Raw genomic sequence first — 19497 nt, forward strand, 5'->3', positions numbered from 1 at the left:
TTCAAGTGTGTGCTGACAGCGTATCTATTTGCATGCGTGCCTTTTGAGTGTGAGGAGTGGGTGAAAATAGTTTGTGCCATGTCTGGCTGCACATTAGTTTTGGCTAAGGCAAGGAAGATGTGTGACAAGCAAAATCCTTTTCTCCTGCTGTGAACAAAACAGTCATTGATAGGGATTTGCCAAAGAGTTTAGATGAGCAATTTTAGGCATCAAATGACTTGTAAACTGCTTGCTTTGACATTGCTGCATTTGCCACTTGTGGTGTGTTACGGGTCACAGTTTGCTCAGTGATTGAGTTATTGAACTTGAGGAAAACAGAGCTATAGAAATCTGCAGTGTGAGATAGAAATGAGGTGGTGACCTGAAGAGTTGTGCTTCTCAATGCTTCTTTACAGAGATGTCTCCTATTTTATGAGTGAAGACCCTGAGTTTGGGCTCCGTAGGTGAATTGCTGCACTCACATAGTGAAGCAGAGTAGGCAGGAAGAGAAGTTGGAATGCCTGACTCCACATGGAGAAGAGTTCAAGTCTGGAAGTCTGACAAACAAATAAACCTCAGTGCTAACTAGTTGCAGCAGGCAGCTTCTCTTGTCCACAAGCACGTAGCAACACAAGGGAAAGAGCAGCAAAGCTGATTTTCTTCCGAGGACCTCAAAGCACCATGAGAAGATTCCAATGGCTGTTTACTTACTTATTTTTAGAAACTCCCTTTGTTTTGTTTCTGTTACTCTCTTCTTTTATCTAAGTTTTTGTTAGATTAAAGCGCTCTCGTTGCAGCGGTCTCACGGCAACAAGTTTACTTGAATGAAACTCTTTTTCTAGGAATGTAAGATAGGAAAGAAAAGAAAAAGAAACCCAAACATGTGGGTTTATGTGGTCCTGACCCAGCATTTATTCATAACGATGGAGGCCCAAGTGAGTGAGGAGTGAGCACAAAGTTGTTTGTGTGTGATTGTCTCCCTGAGTTCACTGGAGACTCTGCTCGTGCCTGTGACTATAGGTATGTCTTTGGGTATGTTCTGTTCAAACACAATGCACATGTAGAGGAGACCATGTAAGAATTCTGAAGTTAGGACCATCTTCCTGTACTGGTGTTGACCTAGATGGTCCACGAAACCATTGCAGAGGAAGCACAGCAACACAAACTTCAGTGAGAATTGCCTACAGAAACAGAGGTCCATGCTGATGGAGCTCCTGGGTGATGTCTCCTTGGAGTACCACCGTTAATTTAGTGACATTCAGCTGTGGCAGATGGACACGTGCTGCACTCATACCTGGAACTGCACTAGAGACAGCCCTGACCAGGGCATACATAAAGTTCCACACTGCTGTAACAGTAACTGTTCAGAAGCATTCCTAGTGGAACTGGCACAGCACTAATGGGGTGCACTTACACCAGTGGAGAGGTGATGTATGCTAATCCCAGCATTACTGGGGCATTGGCTGCACTACATCAATTTCTAGGAGAACTGGAGCAATACAAAACCTGTCTGTAGAGATGCTCAGTGATTTAAAGACTTTAGGACACGTTAGCTCTGTGTTTGAAAGCTGTGAGTAGTGTGCACTTCAGCACCTCCTAAATTGGTTAAGACAGGTTCTACCTAGTCTTTAATTTGATCTTTCTAGCATGTATTAAAAGCAGTCACACCTTGATTACTTTAGACTCTTCTGACACATTCCTTCCAAAGGATGAGCTAACCTAATCTGCCTAACCTAAAAAAGTGCTTGGTTTGTGCACATGTGTTTGTATGTGCTTGTGAATTAAGGGAGAGACCCAGGGCTTATTCTTTTATGGCATTGTTTGACATTGGGCTGGCACATCTAATGTTACCCTCCTTTCAGTGGTCACTAATTTTGTATTGTTTTAACCCAGCAATAGATTCCAGCCATACCCAGATTCTTCCATAGTCAGTTTTCCAGTTTGTCTTTCTGTTGCTATGATTGTAGGAGGGAAGGCAGGCAGGAAGTTGGGGAAGTGGAATAGCAAAGAGTGATATACAAATGTTGGGACACAGCCAAGCTTTAGATTAATACAACGTGACCATCATTTCACCATCTTTTGATACAGGGAGTTTTTCCTAGCAGTGGGGCAGAGCAGCACAAAGAAAGGCTTTAGGGAGAAGAGAGGATCTGGAGGAAGCTTTCTTCTGCACTACAGTTCTGGGATCTCAAATCTTTCACAGCAGTTAGGAATTAGCAGTAAATAACCTCTGAGGAGAGAGGAATAGACAGGGGAAAAAGATGCATTTTTAATTGCAATATGCATGAAGAAGTGTAGTTAATGCAGAGGGAAGCACAGGGAAGCTGTCCAACAACTGGAACTGCAAAGAAGGCAGCTCTTGCCTTAGCAGTTAAAGGGTCAGAGAGAATGGTTACTACCACAGCAGCTTTGATACATGAGGCTTTATTCCATTGGTGATTTCTGGAAGTGCTTTTTTACATCATGGAGCAGCCCTTGAGTGTAGCTGAACTTGTTGTTTTCCAAAAGCTTTGCAGAGAAGGGCAATCTCTTGCTATATTACAGGGGACTAGAACGCTGAAGTGTGAAGTCAATAAAAACTTGCTGTTGGTTTTAATGGATTGTGCCCTTTTAACTTCTTGTTGTAGAGATCTCAGGGCTGATTCTGGTCTAAGTTACCACAACAAATCTGAACTTCAACCAGTAAGGAAGAGAGATGAGTCCGTGCTTCTATCATATCATAGGTTTTCCATCCCCTGACAGGACATTACGAAGGAAGGTGGTCACTTGGTGCACAAGCAGCCTCTTGGAGCTGTCATGGGTGATTCTGGCTGCGCAGTGTGTGCAGCAGCATGGAGAGGTCTCGGAGCTACAGGCCAGGTGACTGTTACAGCCCAGCATAACTCTGTACCAAGCCAGAGGGAGGACAGAAAATGTGTTCCCTGCATGGGAGGTTATTTATTGTTTAGAAGAACAGAGCAGCTAGTTTAGAATTAGTCCTTGCCTCCCAGATAAAACTTCCTTTGCTTCTTCCCAACAGAGATTGAATTCCTCTAGTTTTTTGAGTCCTTATCTCCTGGTCACATACTATACAGGGAAGGTGGTTTGGAAGAGGCGTCTTGTGCTCGATGAGAAGAGAGTTTCTTAACCCACCATTGACTGAAATGATGACAGTCAATGGTGGGTTAAGATGGAATTCCAGCATTAGATAGGGATGTGTGCAGTTCACAGCTCTGCTTTGTTGTGTAAGCTCATGCTACCATGGCACTATTTTCACAACAGAGAGAAAAACCTCTGAGTTCCAGTGGTGCTCCTTTTCCACTCCAGTCAGTTGGTGCAGAAGGCAGTGTTCTGTATCAGTGGCATTAAAAAGGGTACAGCCCAGCACTCCCTGAGAAAGCACTTTTTCAGAGGCACATCCCTTTCCAGCATCCTTCCCAAGCCTCCTCCCCTGCATACCCACCTGAGCCCTCCCTGTTGTTGCTTTTGCTGCCGGGCTGTCAAAATATCTCTGGTAATGAAGCAGTCTGGCCTGAGGCTACTATTGCCCCCAGCGCTGACCCCGCCGAGCAGGACGCGGTGGCTGGCTCTTCACATGCAGTGAGCACAGAGCTGGGCCACACCAGGAAGAAAAGACAGAAAGCAATGAATTCTGGCTGTTAGACAGCCTTGATGTCCTCTGAGACTGCGGAAGGGACTGAGGAAGGCATGGATCTGGCTGGCTTGGGACGTGGTGGTGTGGCTCTTTGGTCTCCTTCCCTGTCTTTGGTAGGTTCAGCGATGTGGTAGGGGCAGAGTTGTTGCTTTCCATCACCGGTGTGGTAGTGCCAGGGTAATTCAGTGGAAAGAGAAGGAAGAGGAGCTGTTAACTCCCAGTTAAAAGGCTAAGCACCCCTACTTCTTTGGGGGAAACAATGGGATTCAGTGGTTACTACACCAGTTGTTGAAAGACCTGGTTTATTATTACCTAAGCTCTTCTGGCGTACAGGGGACAACTTTGCTGGCATGGTTGGACTGTGAGAAGCTCATGCTATAGATCTGCTATGACAAGGTCAGCAACACCAGTGCTGTCGATGCAGCTGTGCTGACAGAACATTGGATCTGTTCATTTAGCAGAGGATCATGGTGCCAGGGACAGCATCAGTGCTGGCGTCCTGCAAAGACACAAGCTCCAGATCACTCTCTGAACTGAGGCTGGTTATTGTACATGCTCCTGGGTGTCTCTCTCTTCCCAGCCTCAACCTGTCTTTCCTGTAAAGGGGCAGGGCCTGCATCTGCAATGAGTTTTTAAAACACAGAACACAAAGGACCTTTGATCTCAGTTGGAAACTGAGAGGTTTTCTGTCACGCATGTAAATAAATTACATTCAGAAAGTTTCCCCTCCTTTTACTAGCAGAATAATGATGGGGGCATATCCAGGATAAGTAATTTGTTCATGAAACCAGTGATAGAATAAGGAGGAAAATCCTTCTCTCTTAACTTTCAGGGCTGTGCTTGAAGCCCCATCTCTTCCTGTAAACTGCTGTACAGCACAGCTAGCTCTTTGCAGTTGTTGACATGTCTGACCTGAGAGAAATAAGGGATCCTGGTTTTGTTTCAGTCCAAAATGATGTATTCCAGAGGTGCAGAACTAAATGATTGCAAAACGATAGGAAAACTATCACTATTTACTGTGGTTGGTGGTAGTGCCTCTGTGAGCAGGATCAGAATCATGCTTTCACTTTGCTGGGTGCCACGGAAGCACACCACAAAAAGACATGGTGATTCCTGCCCACAGACCTGAAAACATGTCCCAGTTCCTCAGCGTGGAATTTGCAAAGCATACCTGGTTCTCTTTTGAACCACATGTACATGGATTTGCCTTGGTCTGTCTGATGTGCTCTCCAGTGGTGAATCTGTTTAATCCTGAAAGCTCTACTGGTGTGAGATTGGAGCTGAACAACTTCAGACTCCTGCTGTCAAACTTGGCCATCCAAACTCTTGTTCAGTATTACAGTGGGGAGGGGTAGAGAGGAATGATTAGTGCTTTCAAGAGACTGACAGGATCAGCCTCAGTCTGTGCCTCTTGAATCCCCCCAAACTGCACTTAGTTCACTTTACATGTGTGCAAGAAACCCTGCCTGGTCCAGGCCGTGCACCTCATACTGAGCCACCATCATGAGGCCTTACTCCTCCAGGGCTGGACCTCTGCACAGCTTGGCCAGTGCACTTATGTCATGACTGGCATCAAGGCGTGAAACACAGCCAAGTAGATGTTGTCCTTCTAGAACGAAGACTCAGCATGTTCACTTCACTTACGACTAGGTCCTGGTTTATACTTTAAAATAAAAGGTAAATAACAGTTCTCTGGATTAGGAAAGGTTTCATAGAGCTGTTTATTAGGGGAAGAGTGGATGGTAATGCAAAGTGCTGTTAATATTTGAGTGTGCATCCAAACCACAGAGATCTGAGGAGTCTGGAAGTACCACAGAAGGATTTGTTCCTGGAGGATGAAGGCGGTTCTTGTTCTGCCCTCCTGTGACCCCTCCTGGAGGGAGATTTTGGAGAAGGCTGTGGCCAAGCTCTCTCTGTGCTTGGAGGTGAAGTTGTCATCAGGAACAGAGGTGGAAGCAGAACGGTCACTCTTATGGCTGTAAAAAAGAAAGAAGGCTTTGAGGAAAAAACCCCACTCCCCTATAAGAAGTTATCAGTCCCATGCAGCCAAGTTACAAAGAAGATGGAGTCAAAGGAGGTCTGAAGTAGTTCTGAAGCTGTTACAGGTTACTCAATGCAGTTCTAGGTGTGCCAGGCATGCAGGTTTTTGGGACTGTTCTCACTGTATGGCCTTCTTAGCAGATCTCCATCCTCTACATGCTCCCACAGAGAAGCCTGTCTCCCAGAACCTCTTCCAAGCATTTTCCTTGGCTCATTAGGTGATAATAGAAAGTGATTTTTCCCCATCATCTTGAGCAGTCAGAAGCATTAAGAGTAAGAGCCTAAGCCTGAAAGCCTAAATGAGAGGTTTGATGGGTATGTGTATCTGCCTCCCTCATTAGAGCAAGAAGCAAGGATGGTTCCCAGAGCTTGCATTGCTTGAGTATAAATAGGCAAGAAAGAAGGATCATGGTCAAGTAGTGTCAAGAGAAAACTGTGATTTGGGGCCTGGATTCCATTCCCAGATCTGCACAACCCCAGAGAGGCAGTTTCCTCTGCCTTTACTGATGTGAAGCAATAGCTTGTCCTACAAATGGTCTGTCCATTGGTGGATGTTTCTAGAGGGGGGTACTTGTCACCTGAGAGCTAGGGGGGCAGAAAATACCACCCGTAGGATCTCAGGCACATCTATTCCATGATTCTGTGACACCTTGGGACAGAGCTAAGAACTTCCTGTTGTTGTTGTGGGAACTCCAAGCCAGAACTCACACAGTACTCTCACTGTTCTGCCACTGTGTAACTTGTGGGCACAGTTCTTGTACTGTGTTTAAGGGGATAATACGGTTTGATTTCCTTTCCAGGGAGGATTCTTCCTGCAGTCGATCCTACTGAGCATCCAAAGGTAGGGAACTCCATCTTGTTGATGTATAACAACCACACAACTTAATTTTGGATCATGTTGTCCTCTCAGGGCACTTTCACGTGGACTTTGTGCCATGGCTCGTAATGGAAAACAAATTTACACTGTTCTCCGAAGTTTTGCTGTATCATTGTATAGGGAAAGAACAGGCTTTGGCCTGCCACCTTCTGTGTTTTTTGCATGGGTTGTGCTTTGTTGTGCATTGATAGGACAAGGGGGAATGGCTTTAACCTGCCAGAGGGGAGGCTGAGATGAGCTCTGAGGCAGAAGCTCTTCCCTGTGAGGGTGCTGAGGCGCTGGCACAGACTTTTCCCAGAGAAGCTGTGGCTGCCCCATCCCTGGCAGTGTTCAAGGCCAGGTTGGACACAGGGGCTTGGAGCAACCTGCTCTAGTGGAAGGTGTCCCTGCCCGTGGCAGGGGGTTGGAACTAGATGAGCTTTAAGGTCCCTTCAACCCAAACCAGGCTGTGCTTTGTTACTCTATTTCCTCATGGGACTGCCCCCGGGGGCCCAGGGACGTGCACCCACCCGGCAGGAAGCCCGGGGGAGCCCCCGAGCCCCCCTCCCCGCGCCGCCGGCTCCGTCCCCGGCGCTGTCCCCGCCGCCCGTCGCTCACCCCCTCGCCCGCCGCCCGTCACTCGCAAGCGCCTCCGCTCTTTAAATGGGCCAAGTTGGGGAAGCGGCGGCGGCGGCGGGCGGTCGGGTTTGGGCAGTGTCTGAACTACCCGGTGACTTCTGAGCACAGATCGATAACTGTCTGTGCCGGCGCGGCGGGGAGCCCGGCCCGGCCCCGCCGGGGCGCTGGGGGCCGGGGGGCAGCGTGCGGCGGCGGCGGGGCCGTTATTACAGTGCGTGTCGGTGTGTCCGTGCGTGTGCATCGAGCTACATCCCTGTGTCCGTCCTGACATGCACGGGTTTAACATGTTGTGCGGGAGTGGAAATTTAAACACACACTCCTCCCCCCCCCCCCCCCCACCGCAGTGTGCTCATAGAGCTTCGGTGGGACCGGGCGCGGCTGCACTTTGCAGGTGGAGGTGGGCAGCCCCCGGCAAACTTCCCCGTCCGGGAAACGGGAGAACCGGGACCACCGGGCACCGCGCCGGCACCGAGCCGGCTCCGGGTGCTCCCTGCGGCCGGCGGGCGCCGGCGGCGAGGGGCGGGGAGGGGCTGGCGGCGAGGCGGCGGGAGCGGAGCGTTTAATTTTAATTATTGCATATAAATAAATAAACCAGGTGTCAGTTTAAAGGAAGGAAGAAGAAGAAGAAGGGGGGGAGAGAGGAGGGCGAAAAGGGGGGCTGGGTGGGCGGCGGGGAACCCTCCAGCCTGGTGGAAGGTGGGTCGATGTGGGGGAATCAATAAGCTCTTTTTTTTTCCCCTTTTTTTTTTTTTTTTAAACCAAAATAATGTCTACGGCAGCAGAGACCTCTCCGAGATGTCAGGTATTAGTCCGGAGGGGCTGATCTGCGAGCCACACGGCAGCTCCCGGGTCTACGGTACATTAGCCGCCTCTCCGTGGGAGAGGGATCCCAGACAGCTCCGCTGGGGAGCCAGCCCAGGAGATTTGTTAGCGGGCTGCTCCGGGGGATCCCAGCCACCTCCGGCACCCGGGCGCCAAAGGTGCTTGTGCTGCTGCTGCTGCTGCTGCTGCTGGCGCATTTCATCCCAACTCCAGCCAGAGCGGGGGCAAGTTGAACCGGAGACATTAGAGCCACTGTGCTTTGGAGAGACGGGGGAGCGCGGCAGCACCATGCCTGCGATCAAGAAGGAGCGACTTGACAGGGAGGAGATGGCCCTGGCAGCTTTTAACCAGCCCATGGAAACCTTACCTGACTATCTCGCCCCTCTGGCCGCCGCTGCCATGCCGGTGGTGGCCCCGCACCCGCCGGCTTACGACCAGCTCTTTGCCCCCCGTGCGTACCTGGGCTTCCATGAGACCCACCGCCCCCACCTGCACCACCCGCACCACCCCCACCACCTCCCCGAGGACCTGATGCTGGAGAGGTTTTCCTCCATCCCGGATTTCCAGCCCTTCTTTGACAACGGAGAGCCTTGCATCGAGGTGGAGTGCGGGGAGAACAAGGCGCTGCTCTACATCAATAAGTTGTGCCAGGGGAGCAAAGGACCCTCCATCCGGTACCGGGGAGAGTGGCTCACCCCCAACGAGTTCCAGTTTGTCAGCGGCAGGGAGACAGCCAAGGACTGGAAGCGCAGCATCAGGCACAAAGGTAAAGGCGCTGCTCGCTCCCGGTGTGTGCGGGGTTCCCCGGCGTGTGTGGGGCTCCCGGCCGCGGCATCCCCCCGCCCTTCCCTCCCTCCCACCCCCGGGCTTCGGAACCGGGGTCCGCACGGGAGCCGTGCTTCCCGCTGCTTTTCGCACGGGGGGAGCCGGGACATGAGCTCCCACCGCCGTGCCCCCCACCCCGTCCCCATCACCCCTCTCTCCCGTATCTGCCCGGTACCGGGCTCTCCGGAGTAAGTTTTCTGAGCGGTTGGGGAACAGTTGTTTGGGGTTATTGTGGGGGGGGGGTGTTTTCGTCGCTCCCGGAGGGAAGTTTGGCGGGTTGGACATGGGGCACAGCGCGGCTGCGGGCGCCGCTCGGCGGGGTGCGGAGCCGCCGGTGCCGGTGGCGGCAGCGGGCAGAGCCGCGGGGAGCGGCCGGGCGAGGACAGGCCCCGGCGGGGCGGCGGGCGGGGCGCGGGGGGGGGGTGTTCCCCGCAGCTGGGTGGCGGCGGGACCTCCGCGGCGGCTGCTGACGGCTCCGGCCCTGCCTCCATCCATCCATCCCTCCCTCCCTTCCCTCCCTCCCTCCTTCCCTTCCCTCCCCTCCCGCCCGCGGCGCAGCCCGAGCCAGCGCCGCAGTCCCGGCACCCGGAGCTGCTGCTGGTGCGGGCGGCAGGTGGAGAGCAGGGACCCGGCTGGCCCCGGGGCGGGAGGGGTGGGGTGTGTGTGGGGGGAGCCGGTGCTGCACGCAATTAGCGGAGAGCGGGAGGTGTCAGCCCCGGGGTCCGCGGCGCTGACACCTCGCCGGAGGGAAGGGCAGTAACTTAGTGCCGTTACTCCGCTCGCCTGTCCTGCTCGTTCACTGCCGCGCTCCCGGGAGATGCCAGTTCCTCCGGGGTGAGTGAGGAGCACCGAGTGACACGCACGGAGGAGCGGGGGGGAGGCACGGAGCGGGCTCGGCTCCCCCGCCGCCGGTTGCGCTGCCCCGCGGCAGGGGGGGGCTGCGGGGCGCTGCAGGTGGGGGGGGGGAAAAGGTTCGGGAGGGGGCAGGCGGCGGTGGGAGGGGTGTTTGCATGGAAGCAGGCGCGTGCTGTCCTCCTGCCTTGCCTAAATCCTTCTACAAACGTGCTGATCCTCGTCCTTCTTTTCCTTGTCTACATCTAGGGAAAAGTTTGAAGACTCTTATGTCCAAAGGAATCTTACAGGTACATCCTCCAATCTGTGATTGCCCTGGGTGTCGAATTTCGTCTCCAGTGGTAAGATTATTGTTAAACTATGTGCTTTAGTTAAGACATCTCCCTTCTCCTCTGCCTCCTTCCCTTAAAAAACCCATCCCTCTGCTTCTGTGATCATAAAACTGGGATCAGTGTGGGCTGGGAGCTGTCAGTCCCGAGCGTGTGCACCACAGCCCGGCAGAGAGGAGCTTGCAAACAGAGCAGTGTGTGACCTGGAGGATGCAGCACCTGGTTTTCAGGGGGAGCTGCCTACACCCAAAGTGATACTTACGAATCATTCAGCAGCCTCTTCCCTATCTTCACCCCTTCATTTTGGTGTATTGTGCAGCAGTGTCAAGTGGCTGAATAAAGCAAAAGGCAACAGTCAGAACAGCCACAGTTTTCAAACCATTAGTGAATTTTGTTAGATAAGGAGGAACAAACTTATCCTGAGCACTTGTGACTTCTGCAGTGTTCATGTCATAAACCAGTTACTGCTTGTATAGATCTGTTCTTCCTAACTTTGGAGTTCCTTGTGTTTTCTGCTGTCTTGCCTTTATCCTGAGACTTTCACCATCTCTATAAAGTATCTTCATGAAAAAGATGTTGGTGATATAAATAAAAGCTACTGAAACCGTAGTAAACTGAGGCATTAAAAGCAGTTCATCAGGTGTAAAAATAACCATAAACGCAATGACAGGACGACAGAGCTGTTGGTTTGTGGAACTAAAGCAGGTCTTGGTCTGAAATAGCCACCATGACTTAAATCATTGGGAGGAGCTCTGGGAAACGGCTGCGGCTGGGCAGTTCCGTGCTGTTATCCACTGAAATCAGCCATTTCTTGGGGATCAAATGGGCCATCTCTTTTCACCTGCACTATCTTTATGATTCTGCAGGACAGGATTGTGCATTTAATTTATTTCTGCCTAGTGTCTATGTGCCTGCGTGCTTCTGTGTACAAATACAGCCCTGCCTTCCACGTGTGTGTCTGCACCGACATGGGGAGGGCCTTAGGGCAATAATCAAGTTACATAAATCAATGTGAAGGTGCCACCTGTGTGATGTGAGTCTCCTGTTTGTGTAGCAGTGGTCCTTTCCAGAGCAAGAACTGCCCAGGGAGCTTGCAAGTACTTGTTCCACTGCAGGTATTTAAACCCAGCAAACCAGATAGACCCAACAGACCCAGGCGCTTCCTCTGAGTTACAGGGCAAGGCACGATGTGGTGTAATGAGCTTTCTCCAGGTTTGAGTTTTGCACAGTACTTAGTTGCTAATGCTGTGGATCAGAGGTCGGTGACCAGCTATCTGCAGGCCAAAGAGACAGGCCACAGTCGCTGGTGGTGTTGGGAAGTCTCTGGCAAGGTGACACCGTTTGCTGGTTGCTTTCTGCGTGCTGAGTTGCACTGGGTGGCAGCTGGAGTGACACACTGCACTGTCCGCATGTTTTCAGTAGTGGCCCAGGGATATTGTGCATCTGCAGATGGGAAGGCAGCTCTGTGTGCAACAAATGTCTTCAAAAATGGTTGGGCTTGTTCAGGCTTGTTCAGCCTGGAGAAGAGAAGGCTCCTGAAGGGGAGACCTTAGAGCAGCTCCAGTGCCTAAAAAGGGGCTGCAAGAAACCTGGAGAGGGGCTTTGGACAAGGGCCTGTAGGGACAGGACAAGGGGAATGGCTTTAACCTGCCAGAGGGGAGATTGAGATGAGCTCTTAGGCAGAAGCTCTTCCCTGTGAGGGTGCTGAGGCGCTGGCACAGGTTGCCCAGAGAAGCTGTGGCTGCCCCATCCCTGGCAGTGTTCAAGGCCAGGTTGGACACAGGGGCTTGGAGCAACCTGCTCTAGTGGAAGGTGTCCCTGCCTGTGGCAGGGGGTTGGAACTGGATGAGCTTTAAGGTCCCTTCCAGCACAAACCAGGCTGGGATTGTGTGATTCTGAGAACTGGATCAGAGAAGTTCAGATGGAGGAAAAGAGAGGTTGGTATAGTTTTGGGAAGGGAGGAATAAATCCTTCTGGACTTGCCTTCTACCACATCCCCAGCTTTATAAATGAGTACCCCAATGAGAGCTTCTATCACATCTCTTGTTTCTGGGTGCTGGCTGCATTTTCTGTGCTGTAATTAGGACATACACCTGACCAAAGGACAAATCCCTATTTTGAACCTGGAATCTTTTGGTAGTGCCTTGTCCCAGCTATGTGCATGACCCATTGAACAGTTACCCAAGGAGGAGGATTAAAAACGGGGCACAGTTTAGCTGTTCAGTGATCACCCTTTCAAGCACCAGGAGGATCAAAGGGCTGTCTCCTCTCAAATGTAGAAATACTTTGTCTTTTACAGTGTATTTTATAGGTAAATAGATACTTGCAGTGCGTGGCTCCTGGTCTCCTGCGTTACCACATGGGGGTACGGAGCCGGGGCGCTGATGCTAGGTTTACTGCTCCTAAATCAGTCCTTGGACAGCGGGAATAGGCCAGGAAAACCCATTCGGGGAGGGGAGCCAGAGCGGAACCCTGTGTCCATGTGTGTCCATGTGTGTCCCCCCTCCCAGCTCGCTGCCGCCTGCTCCGGGTCCCCGCAATGAAACCGACCCCGGTCCCCCCCTGCGCTCCGGCGGGGCTGGCGCTGCCCCGGCCCCGCCGCCCCCCGCCGCCCCGTCGCAGCTCGTTTGCTGCAGCTGCAGACAGCGGCCGGCGCCGGGCCCAGCTCCGCCACCGACCGCCGGTTTCCTGCAGGCGGAGGGGGAGCAGCCGGTCGCGCTGGCGCCTCCTCCCCCGGGCCGGCAGCAGCCATCAATCAGCGGCGGGAGGGATGCGGGGTGGGGCGGCCGCGGCGCCGCTCCGAGCTGGGGGGTTCAGGGGGGACCCCTGGGAATGGGCGAGTTCCAGAAGCTGCCCCCGGGGCCTCTCTGGGGGCTGGGAGCAGGGCTCAGGGGTTGGCAGGGACGCGGTGCCTCTATGTGCTTTGCTGGCTGCTTCCGCCCCCCAGCTCTGCAGAGACCCCCGGGCACCGTGTGCCCTTCAGGAGCGTGGCTGTGCTGCCGGCATCCCTGTCCCCTTGGCTTGTGCCCTCGCCCGTGCTCCAGAGCCCACTGAGCCGTTCTCTCCATCTCCACTTTCAACCCCACAGCCAGGCTGGGGTTGAAGGTGTTCTCACTGGCACTGGTCGTCTTAGACACAGGGAGGGGGAAGCCTAAATGGGCTTGAGAACAGCACTGAAATCTTTATTGCTAAAACACAGATTGGCAAAGTCCTGCATTACCTATCCAGCATAACAGAGGAACAGCATTCCTTATGATGGATATACTTCACTTGTTTCCCTTGTCAGACAGTGTGACCCATACTGTGTTTTTCATACTAGTCATGCTGCCTCTGAAAGTGCCTTAAGACCGGGCACTGGCTGCTCCTCATCCTCTTTTCCCATCTTTTCTGAAGATGGGGGTCTCTGAAAAGTAGCCCGTGTTGGAGTTGGAGGTTCAGGTCACAGGTAGAGAGGGTGACTTTACAGAAAGCTGTCAGGATATGGCCATATTCCAACAGAAAACACGATACAGTGATGGGGTTTTGCCCCATTTCCTTCACTGCCTGTCCCACACAGTGATCCTGCTCAGCTTGGTCACTGACAGGAGTAATTCATTTGCTTACTGGGGCTATGTTTTGCTCTTGATTTTATTCACATGTGATTCTGTTTATCTGCTGCTTTTTGTTGTCATCGTTGTTGTTGTTTTCTTTTGCTGGCCCTGAGGTTAAGGCATTAATCCAAGACTTTGTCAAGGCTGGGAAAAGTAACTTCAAAACCTGAATGCCAGCAATCAGCAGGATCTCTGGTATTTAGCCCTAAGACTGAGCCTTCTCCTGTCTCCCTGTCTCAGAGGTGCAGGGTGGAGGCAGCTCCACATCTACCCCGGAGCATGGCTTCATGTGACTTGTGCTGCTGGTTCTGGCTGCAGCCACATTCCCTGCCCTACCAAGTGATGCCCTCCTGGACATCAGCCTGCTCCATGGCTTTGCCTGGAAAACTGGGCTGCGGGAAGGAAGGGAGATCCCTGGGCTAGGGAGCTGTGGGATCCATCGGAGGCTGGCCCAAAAGGGGGAATCTCCCCCACAGGGACAGGAGTCTTTTAGTAGAACTTTCCTGTGAGAAGAGGACTCTGCCTGCTGGAAAATGTAGTTGGCTGCCTGTAGAGGCAGGATTAAGCCTGAAATTTTGCTTTTAACTGACTAGATTAGATTTAGCTGCTGTAGACTTAAAGATTGGAGCTGGAGAACCTTGGGGTTTATGTGAAAGGGGTTGTTTTCATAACTTTGCCTTCGTGTCCCTGGGGGCTGCCTTATGAATGTGGAAAAAGCCCCTCTGCAAAGCAGACTTACAAACCTTTTTATCTCCCCCAAGGTCTTTGGCACAGTCTGTTGATTTTTATTTGTGGTTTCATGCTGATTTGGATTGTTGCTTTTAATCCAGCACATTTTAGGTTGGCTTTTGTTGGAGTGTTTTGAGTTGCTTGGGGTTTTTCTGTTTGTTTGTGGGGGTTTTGGTTCTGTTTTGGGTTTTTAATGGATTTCGCTCAAGTTGTTTTTGGAGTGTGTGTGTTGCATTGCAGACTTGGAAGTTAAACTTGAATCCTTAACACAAGTTTATCCAGAATCTGTCAGACATCATCTTTATAGAGAGACTGGAGGTGAGGTACGTTGTGCTCTCAAATGGGGAGAGGCTCACACATCCCATTGGGACTGGGGAGAGATGCTGAGCTCGAGCCCACAGCCTCAGCATGCAGGGCTGCTGATCCAAGGGCACTTGTGTGTCTGCTTCTGTCACAGGAGCATCCCTAAAATCAACTGCTCTTGAGTCATCCAGCACTTCACAGGGGAAAACTTGACAGCTTGGAATGGGAATCAGTGTGGAAGTTACTCCTGCTGGTCCTCACACTCGGCTCGGGAACAGGACACACTGCAGGAGCCTGTTGTTCACTGCCAGGCATTGGGAAGGTGGGTGTTGCACCAGTGACATGACTAGTCATTATTTTACACAGAGGCAGAACAACCCCAGATCAGTGGCACTAAGAGTGCCAGCACAATACTGAAGGATTTAATTTTGTGGATTATTAAATACCCTCTGGAAAGGAAAATATTAATTGGATTGCAGTCTTGTGAGTGAACAGCAGAGATGTGGAAGCAGCTACGGCTTAGGAAAAGAATGTCATTGTACAGTGGGGGTTAAGGAGTTCCAAGTAGGGGAGGTTTGCTGTGGTGTGAGGGCTGCCGTGAAGATTTCTGCTGTTCCAGTGAGCAGTGATGAGGAACTGACTGCAAAAGGTCTTGCATGATAGAAGGGCAGAGGAAGATCCATCTGTGAGTTCAGTTTGGTGTCTGTGAATAACCAGCCAAGCTGACCCTCCCTGAAAGAGGGTGAAAGAATACTTACGCTCAGGTTGGCGTGTGTGAGGGATTCGACTTGGAGTGAGCAGATTTCCTCCTGCTGGGACTGTAGAAAGACTGCAGAGGGGTTTCCTCGTCCAGCAGACTTTTGTGGTGTTGATTCCCTGGAAGAGCCAGGACAGGATGTGTCAGGGGGATGGCTTTAACCTGCCAGAGGGGAGACTGAGATGAGCTCTTAGGCAGAAGTTCTTCCCTGTGAGGGTGCTGAGGCGCTGGCACAGGGTGCCCAGAGAAGCTGTGGCTGCCCCATCCCTGGCAGTGTTCAAGGCCAGGTTGGACACAGGGGCTTGGAGCAACCTGCTCTAGTGGAAGGTGTCCCTGCCTGTGGCAGGGGGTTGGGACTGGATGAGCTTTAAGCTCCCTTCCAACCCAAACCAAACCATTCCATGATTCCTGGCACTGTGGTGTTAGGTTCTCTGGTGGGCTCAGCTGTAGAAGAGGCAGCTTCCAAGCCCTCAGCCCCTGGGTGAGTTTTACACACCAAGTCAGCAGAGGCAGGACGGGCTTTGCAGCTGGTGCTTCTTGCTGGGGCATTGCACTGTACTCCATCAGGGCTGGAGAATCTAGTGCTCTGAGGAAAGGAAACGTAAGCATGGGAAGAAACAGAGAGAAATAAATATATAGAAGCCAAGAGAGCAACATCATCTTGTTAGTGGCGTGTCAGGGGCAGCGTAAAGGTGACACAGGATAAGTAATTTTGCTGTCAAAATTATTTAGAGATGTCATTAAACTGCTTAGGGCTGTCTCTGCTGCTTCAGGGCACAGGCACCTGGTTTTAATTTGCAGTGGTCTGTGTCCACACTTGCGGGCCTTATTCAGAGGGACCAGTGCTAATTTGGAGCCTGGTGGCAAATGCCTTTAGTGAACATGGGATCTAAATGGCAGAGGCGACTATAGGATCAGAATTAACTCCCTCAGAAACTGGTTCCTTTTTCTTTTCCTGAGGTTTAAAACCATCACCTGGTTGGAGTTTGCAGGGATGAGGAACTTTTCAGGTTGCTTCTTATGGGACAGGAGAAAAGGGAAGCATTTTCCTATTGGCCCTAGATGAGCTTTAAGGTCCCTTCCACCCCAAACCATTCTGATTCAGTGAAATCAAACATCTCGAGCACCTCTGCTTTACTCTTATACTGCTCTTGGGTGAGGGTGAATCTTCTCATGTGCAACCTCCACTGTTGGAGCAATGCATTTCCTTTCTTTTATTTTTGGCTCTGTTATTTCAACAAACCAGTGAGAACCGAGAGGAAATGACACATTCCCCTGGGTCATAAATATAACCTGATCTGGGATTTTCCTGTAACATGTTTGAGGACGAGGAAGGATGGATGGAGGGAATTCCCAACCATACAAAGAAGGGTTCTTGCTCATATATTTTACCTCTAGTCAATGTGGAACTTTCAGGTTTTACTGATTTCACTTTCTTTTAACATGCATACACAGCCACAGGATCTGGGAATACCATCAAGCCTGAATTTGCCTTGTTACCTGTATGAAAATACTCCTGCACATCAAATCCCTCATTTGAGATGTCAAGGTAGCTGCAGTCACTATGCAAAGTTGGCTTTCTTAATCTTTTACATCTTCAGCTAGAAGGAAACTTGCAGCAGCATTTGCCAACAAGCCAGATCACCTTGGTGTGATGTGTATGGATGTCACTGCAGGCTGTCATCCCCATGGCTGCTGCACTGTGGCATCAGACTAGGGGCTCACACAACCAGCCTTGCTTTTTTCAGTGGGGCACTTGCCAGGAAAAGGTGTTACTCATCTGCACGTGTGCTGCTATGCATCGTGCTAGAGATCACAGAATCATAGATTCACAGACTGGTTTGTGTCGGAAGGGACCTTAAAGCTCATCCAGTTCCAACCCCCTGCCACGGGCAGGGACACCTTCCACTAGAGCAGGTTGCTCCAAGCCCCTGTGTCCAACCTGGCCTTGAACACTGCCAGGGATGGGGCAGCCACAGCTTCTCTGGGAAAAGTCTGTGCCAGCGCCTCAGCACCCTCACAGGGAAGAGCTTCTGCCTCAGAGCTCATCTCAATCTCCCCTCTGGCAGGTTAAAGCTGTGCCTCAGTGCAGATCAAAGGCTGTGGGCAAGTTCTGCACTGATGCCTGCTCGCATAAAAAAGCCTGAGCCTTGATGTAGCCTTTTGTTTTATCACATTCTAAAATGGAAGAAACAAACCAAACCCAAAAAACTTCATAGTAAGATTTAATCAACTCAGAGTAACAGCATCTTCTGTCTTAAGATGCACTATGATGGGCAGTACCTGATATTTCTTGCATTGTGCTAATAAGAAGGTAGAACTTTTCTGAATGGATTCCAGAGAATGAAGAAGCAGGAAAACTCGAGAGCTTTTGGTGACAGAAGAGGCACTTGACAGCCTTTTGGTGTAGAAAGCACATCTGCACTATTTCTCGTGATGACACTGCAACCAAGTGGTGTGTTTGCTTGTGGTTGGTTCCCAGTTTCATGCTGGGAGGTGGGATTCTTTCAGGGAATTGAAAAAGCGGCTCCAGGATTATAAATGGGTTCAGTTAACTTGGGCCTCTCAATGGCCACAGCTTCTTAGCAGAAAACTTTCCTCTTGCTTCTGAAGGCAAGCAGACTGCTTTACCAGACGGGCTTCCTGTCTGTGAGTGGCTTACCCTTAGGAGCTTGTATTTATCACCGAGTCTCTGGGGCCTTGATAATTCAGAGTTATGAGTAGATTCCACTCCAGTGGTAGCTGCTGTTCTGCCTATCTCTACCCATCAAATTGCACAAACTCCCTTGTAACCCCATCCTTTCTTTTTAGCTGGAGATGAATGTGATCCGCGGTACTCAGCCCTGTTGAGGCTGCTTTTGCTGGGTTGCCAGGGCAACGGGAGATGGCCCCTGCAGACAGGAAAGGGCAAGCATTCCTTCTGCTCCAGTCTGGAGCATCCGTGATTGAATGAGATTAGATGGAATTAGATAATCCTGAAATTCACAGTGATTTGATGCCAGATCTTTATTAAATAAGTAAAAGTACCAGCCCTTACAGTAAAACTGAATTCTTTTAGATCAATAACTTTTCCCACCATTTGCCACAGCTGTGATGCTTGAGATCTCTTTTTCTGTGACATGGGGTGAACCACACAAACATATGCCTTTTTAGTTTGCTTTTTGGTCCCCAGAGGGACTATGATATCAATTCCTCTTTTATTTCCCCCTTGTGATTCACCCACTTAACCGTAAAGTACACTGACAAAGGAAGGCTCTACCACAGTGATGGTTCAATGAGCAAGAGTTTACAGTAGTAGTGTTGCTTAAAACTTGTACCCCATTGGTATTAAGTATTACAGGGGTTTAGGGTCAGTTTAAATAGAAGAAGGAAAGAAAATAAGTTGTATATTGTGAATGGTTGGGTAGTTGTGTATGTTCAGTGCCTAAACCTGTTGGGACCTCATCCATGCCTGGCATGTTCCTGCTTAGCTGCAATAGACTCGATTGATAATATCATTGTGATCTAAAGTAAATGTAGGTTTAAATAAGCATGCAGTGTGAGTGCAGGATTGGGCTTTGGTCACCCTCAGTCTGGGTTTACATCAGGTGAACTCTGTTGACTTCTTTTTCATCCTTAGACTGCTATGGCTTGCATCAAAACGTAGTGTGCATCAGAGGACACGTAGCAGAGCCTGGAACATTCCCTGTGTTCTGGCCGTCCAGCAGTTTTGTTTCTTATCAAGCTAAAAGGGCTCTCTCAGAGCAGAGGGCTGATGGTTTGATTTCTTGGGTGGTGCTGCTACTCCAGACACCACTGCTGGGGTTTTTGGGGGCGTAATGGATAGGACATGATCTCAAAGCAGTCAAGAAGCGAATGAGAAGGGCAGCCTGCATCCTCCTTACAAGGATGCTTTTAATTGTGAATAAAAATGTAATGGGGGTCTGGGGTTTTTAATCCCCAAATTAACAATGTGATTCCTTAAAACGTTTTTGGCTTGAAATTCCTGAGCTGGTTTATTCAGGGCTGGAAGTCTATGGAGCTGCACTTGTCTGCATCAGCAGTGTGCATCTGGTCTGTTGAAGTCTCACCTTGCTGTGATGGATTTCCCAGAAGTGCATGCAGTAATTCTGTGAGGCTGGAAAGCATTTCTCTCCCCTGGT

At 50.8% G+C, this 19497-nt stretch overlaps 1 protein-coding gene and 1 long non-coding RNA gene across 5 annotated transcripts in view; one reads left to right on the forward strand and one right to left on the reverse strand.

Annotated features, from left to right (window-relative positions):
- Positions 1–5310: 5310 nt before the first annotated feature.
- On the reverse strand, positions 5311–8770 carry LOC115617338. Its single transcript, XR_003994576.1, has 2 exons — positions 8499–8770; positions 5311–5589 (listed from the first exon to the last, which is right to left on the reverse strand). It is a non-coding gene; the product is annotated as an uncharacterized LOC115617338 (long non-coding RNA).
- Positions 7884–19497, forward strand: part of SAMD11 (sterile alpha motif domain containing 11) — a 112674-nt gene continuing 101060 nt past the window's right edge. The window contains exons 1-2 of one of the 4 annotated variants that reach the window (XM_030507684.1): positions 7884–8736; positions 9897–9988. In XM_030507684.1, coding sequence (XP_030363544.1) covers positions 7944–8736; positions 9897–9988 — 885 coding nt within the window. In that variant the 5' untranslated portion in view covers positions 7884–7943. Of the gene's footprint in view, positions 8737–9328; positions 9630–9896; positions 9989–19497 lie in introns of those variants that run through there. The other 3 variants (XM_030507686.1, XM_030507685.1, XM_030507687.1) reach the window with 3 other exon arrangements.

This window comes from Strigops habroptila, chromosome 16 (genome assembly GCF_004027225.2).
Source record: "Strigops habroptila isolate Jane chromosome 16, bStrHab1.2.pri, whole genome shotgun sequence".
NCBI lineage: Eukaryota > Metazoa > Chordata > Aves > Psittaciformes > Psittacidae > Strigops > Strigops habroptila.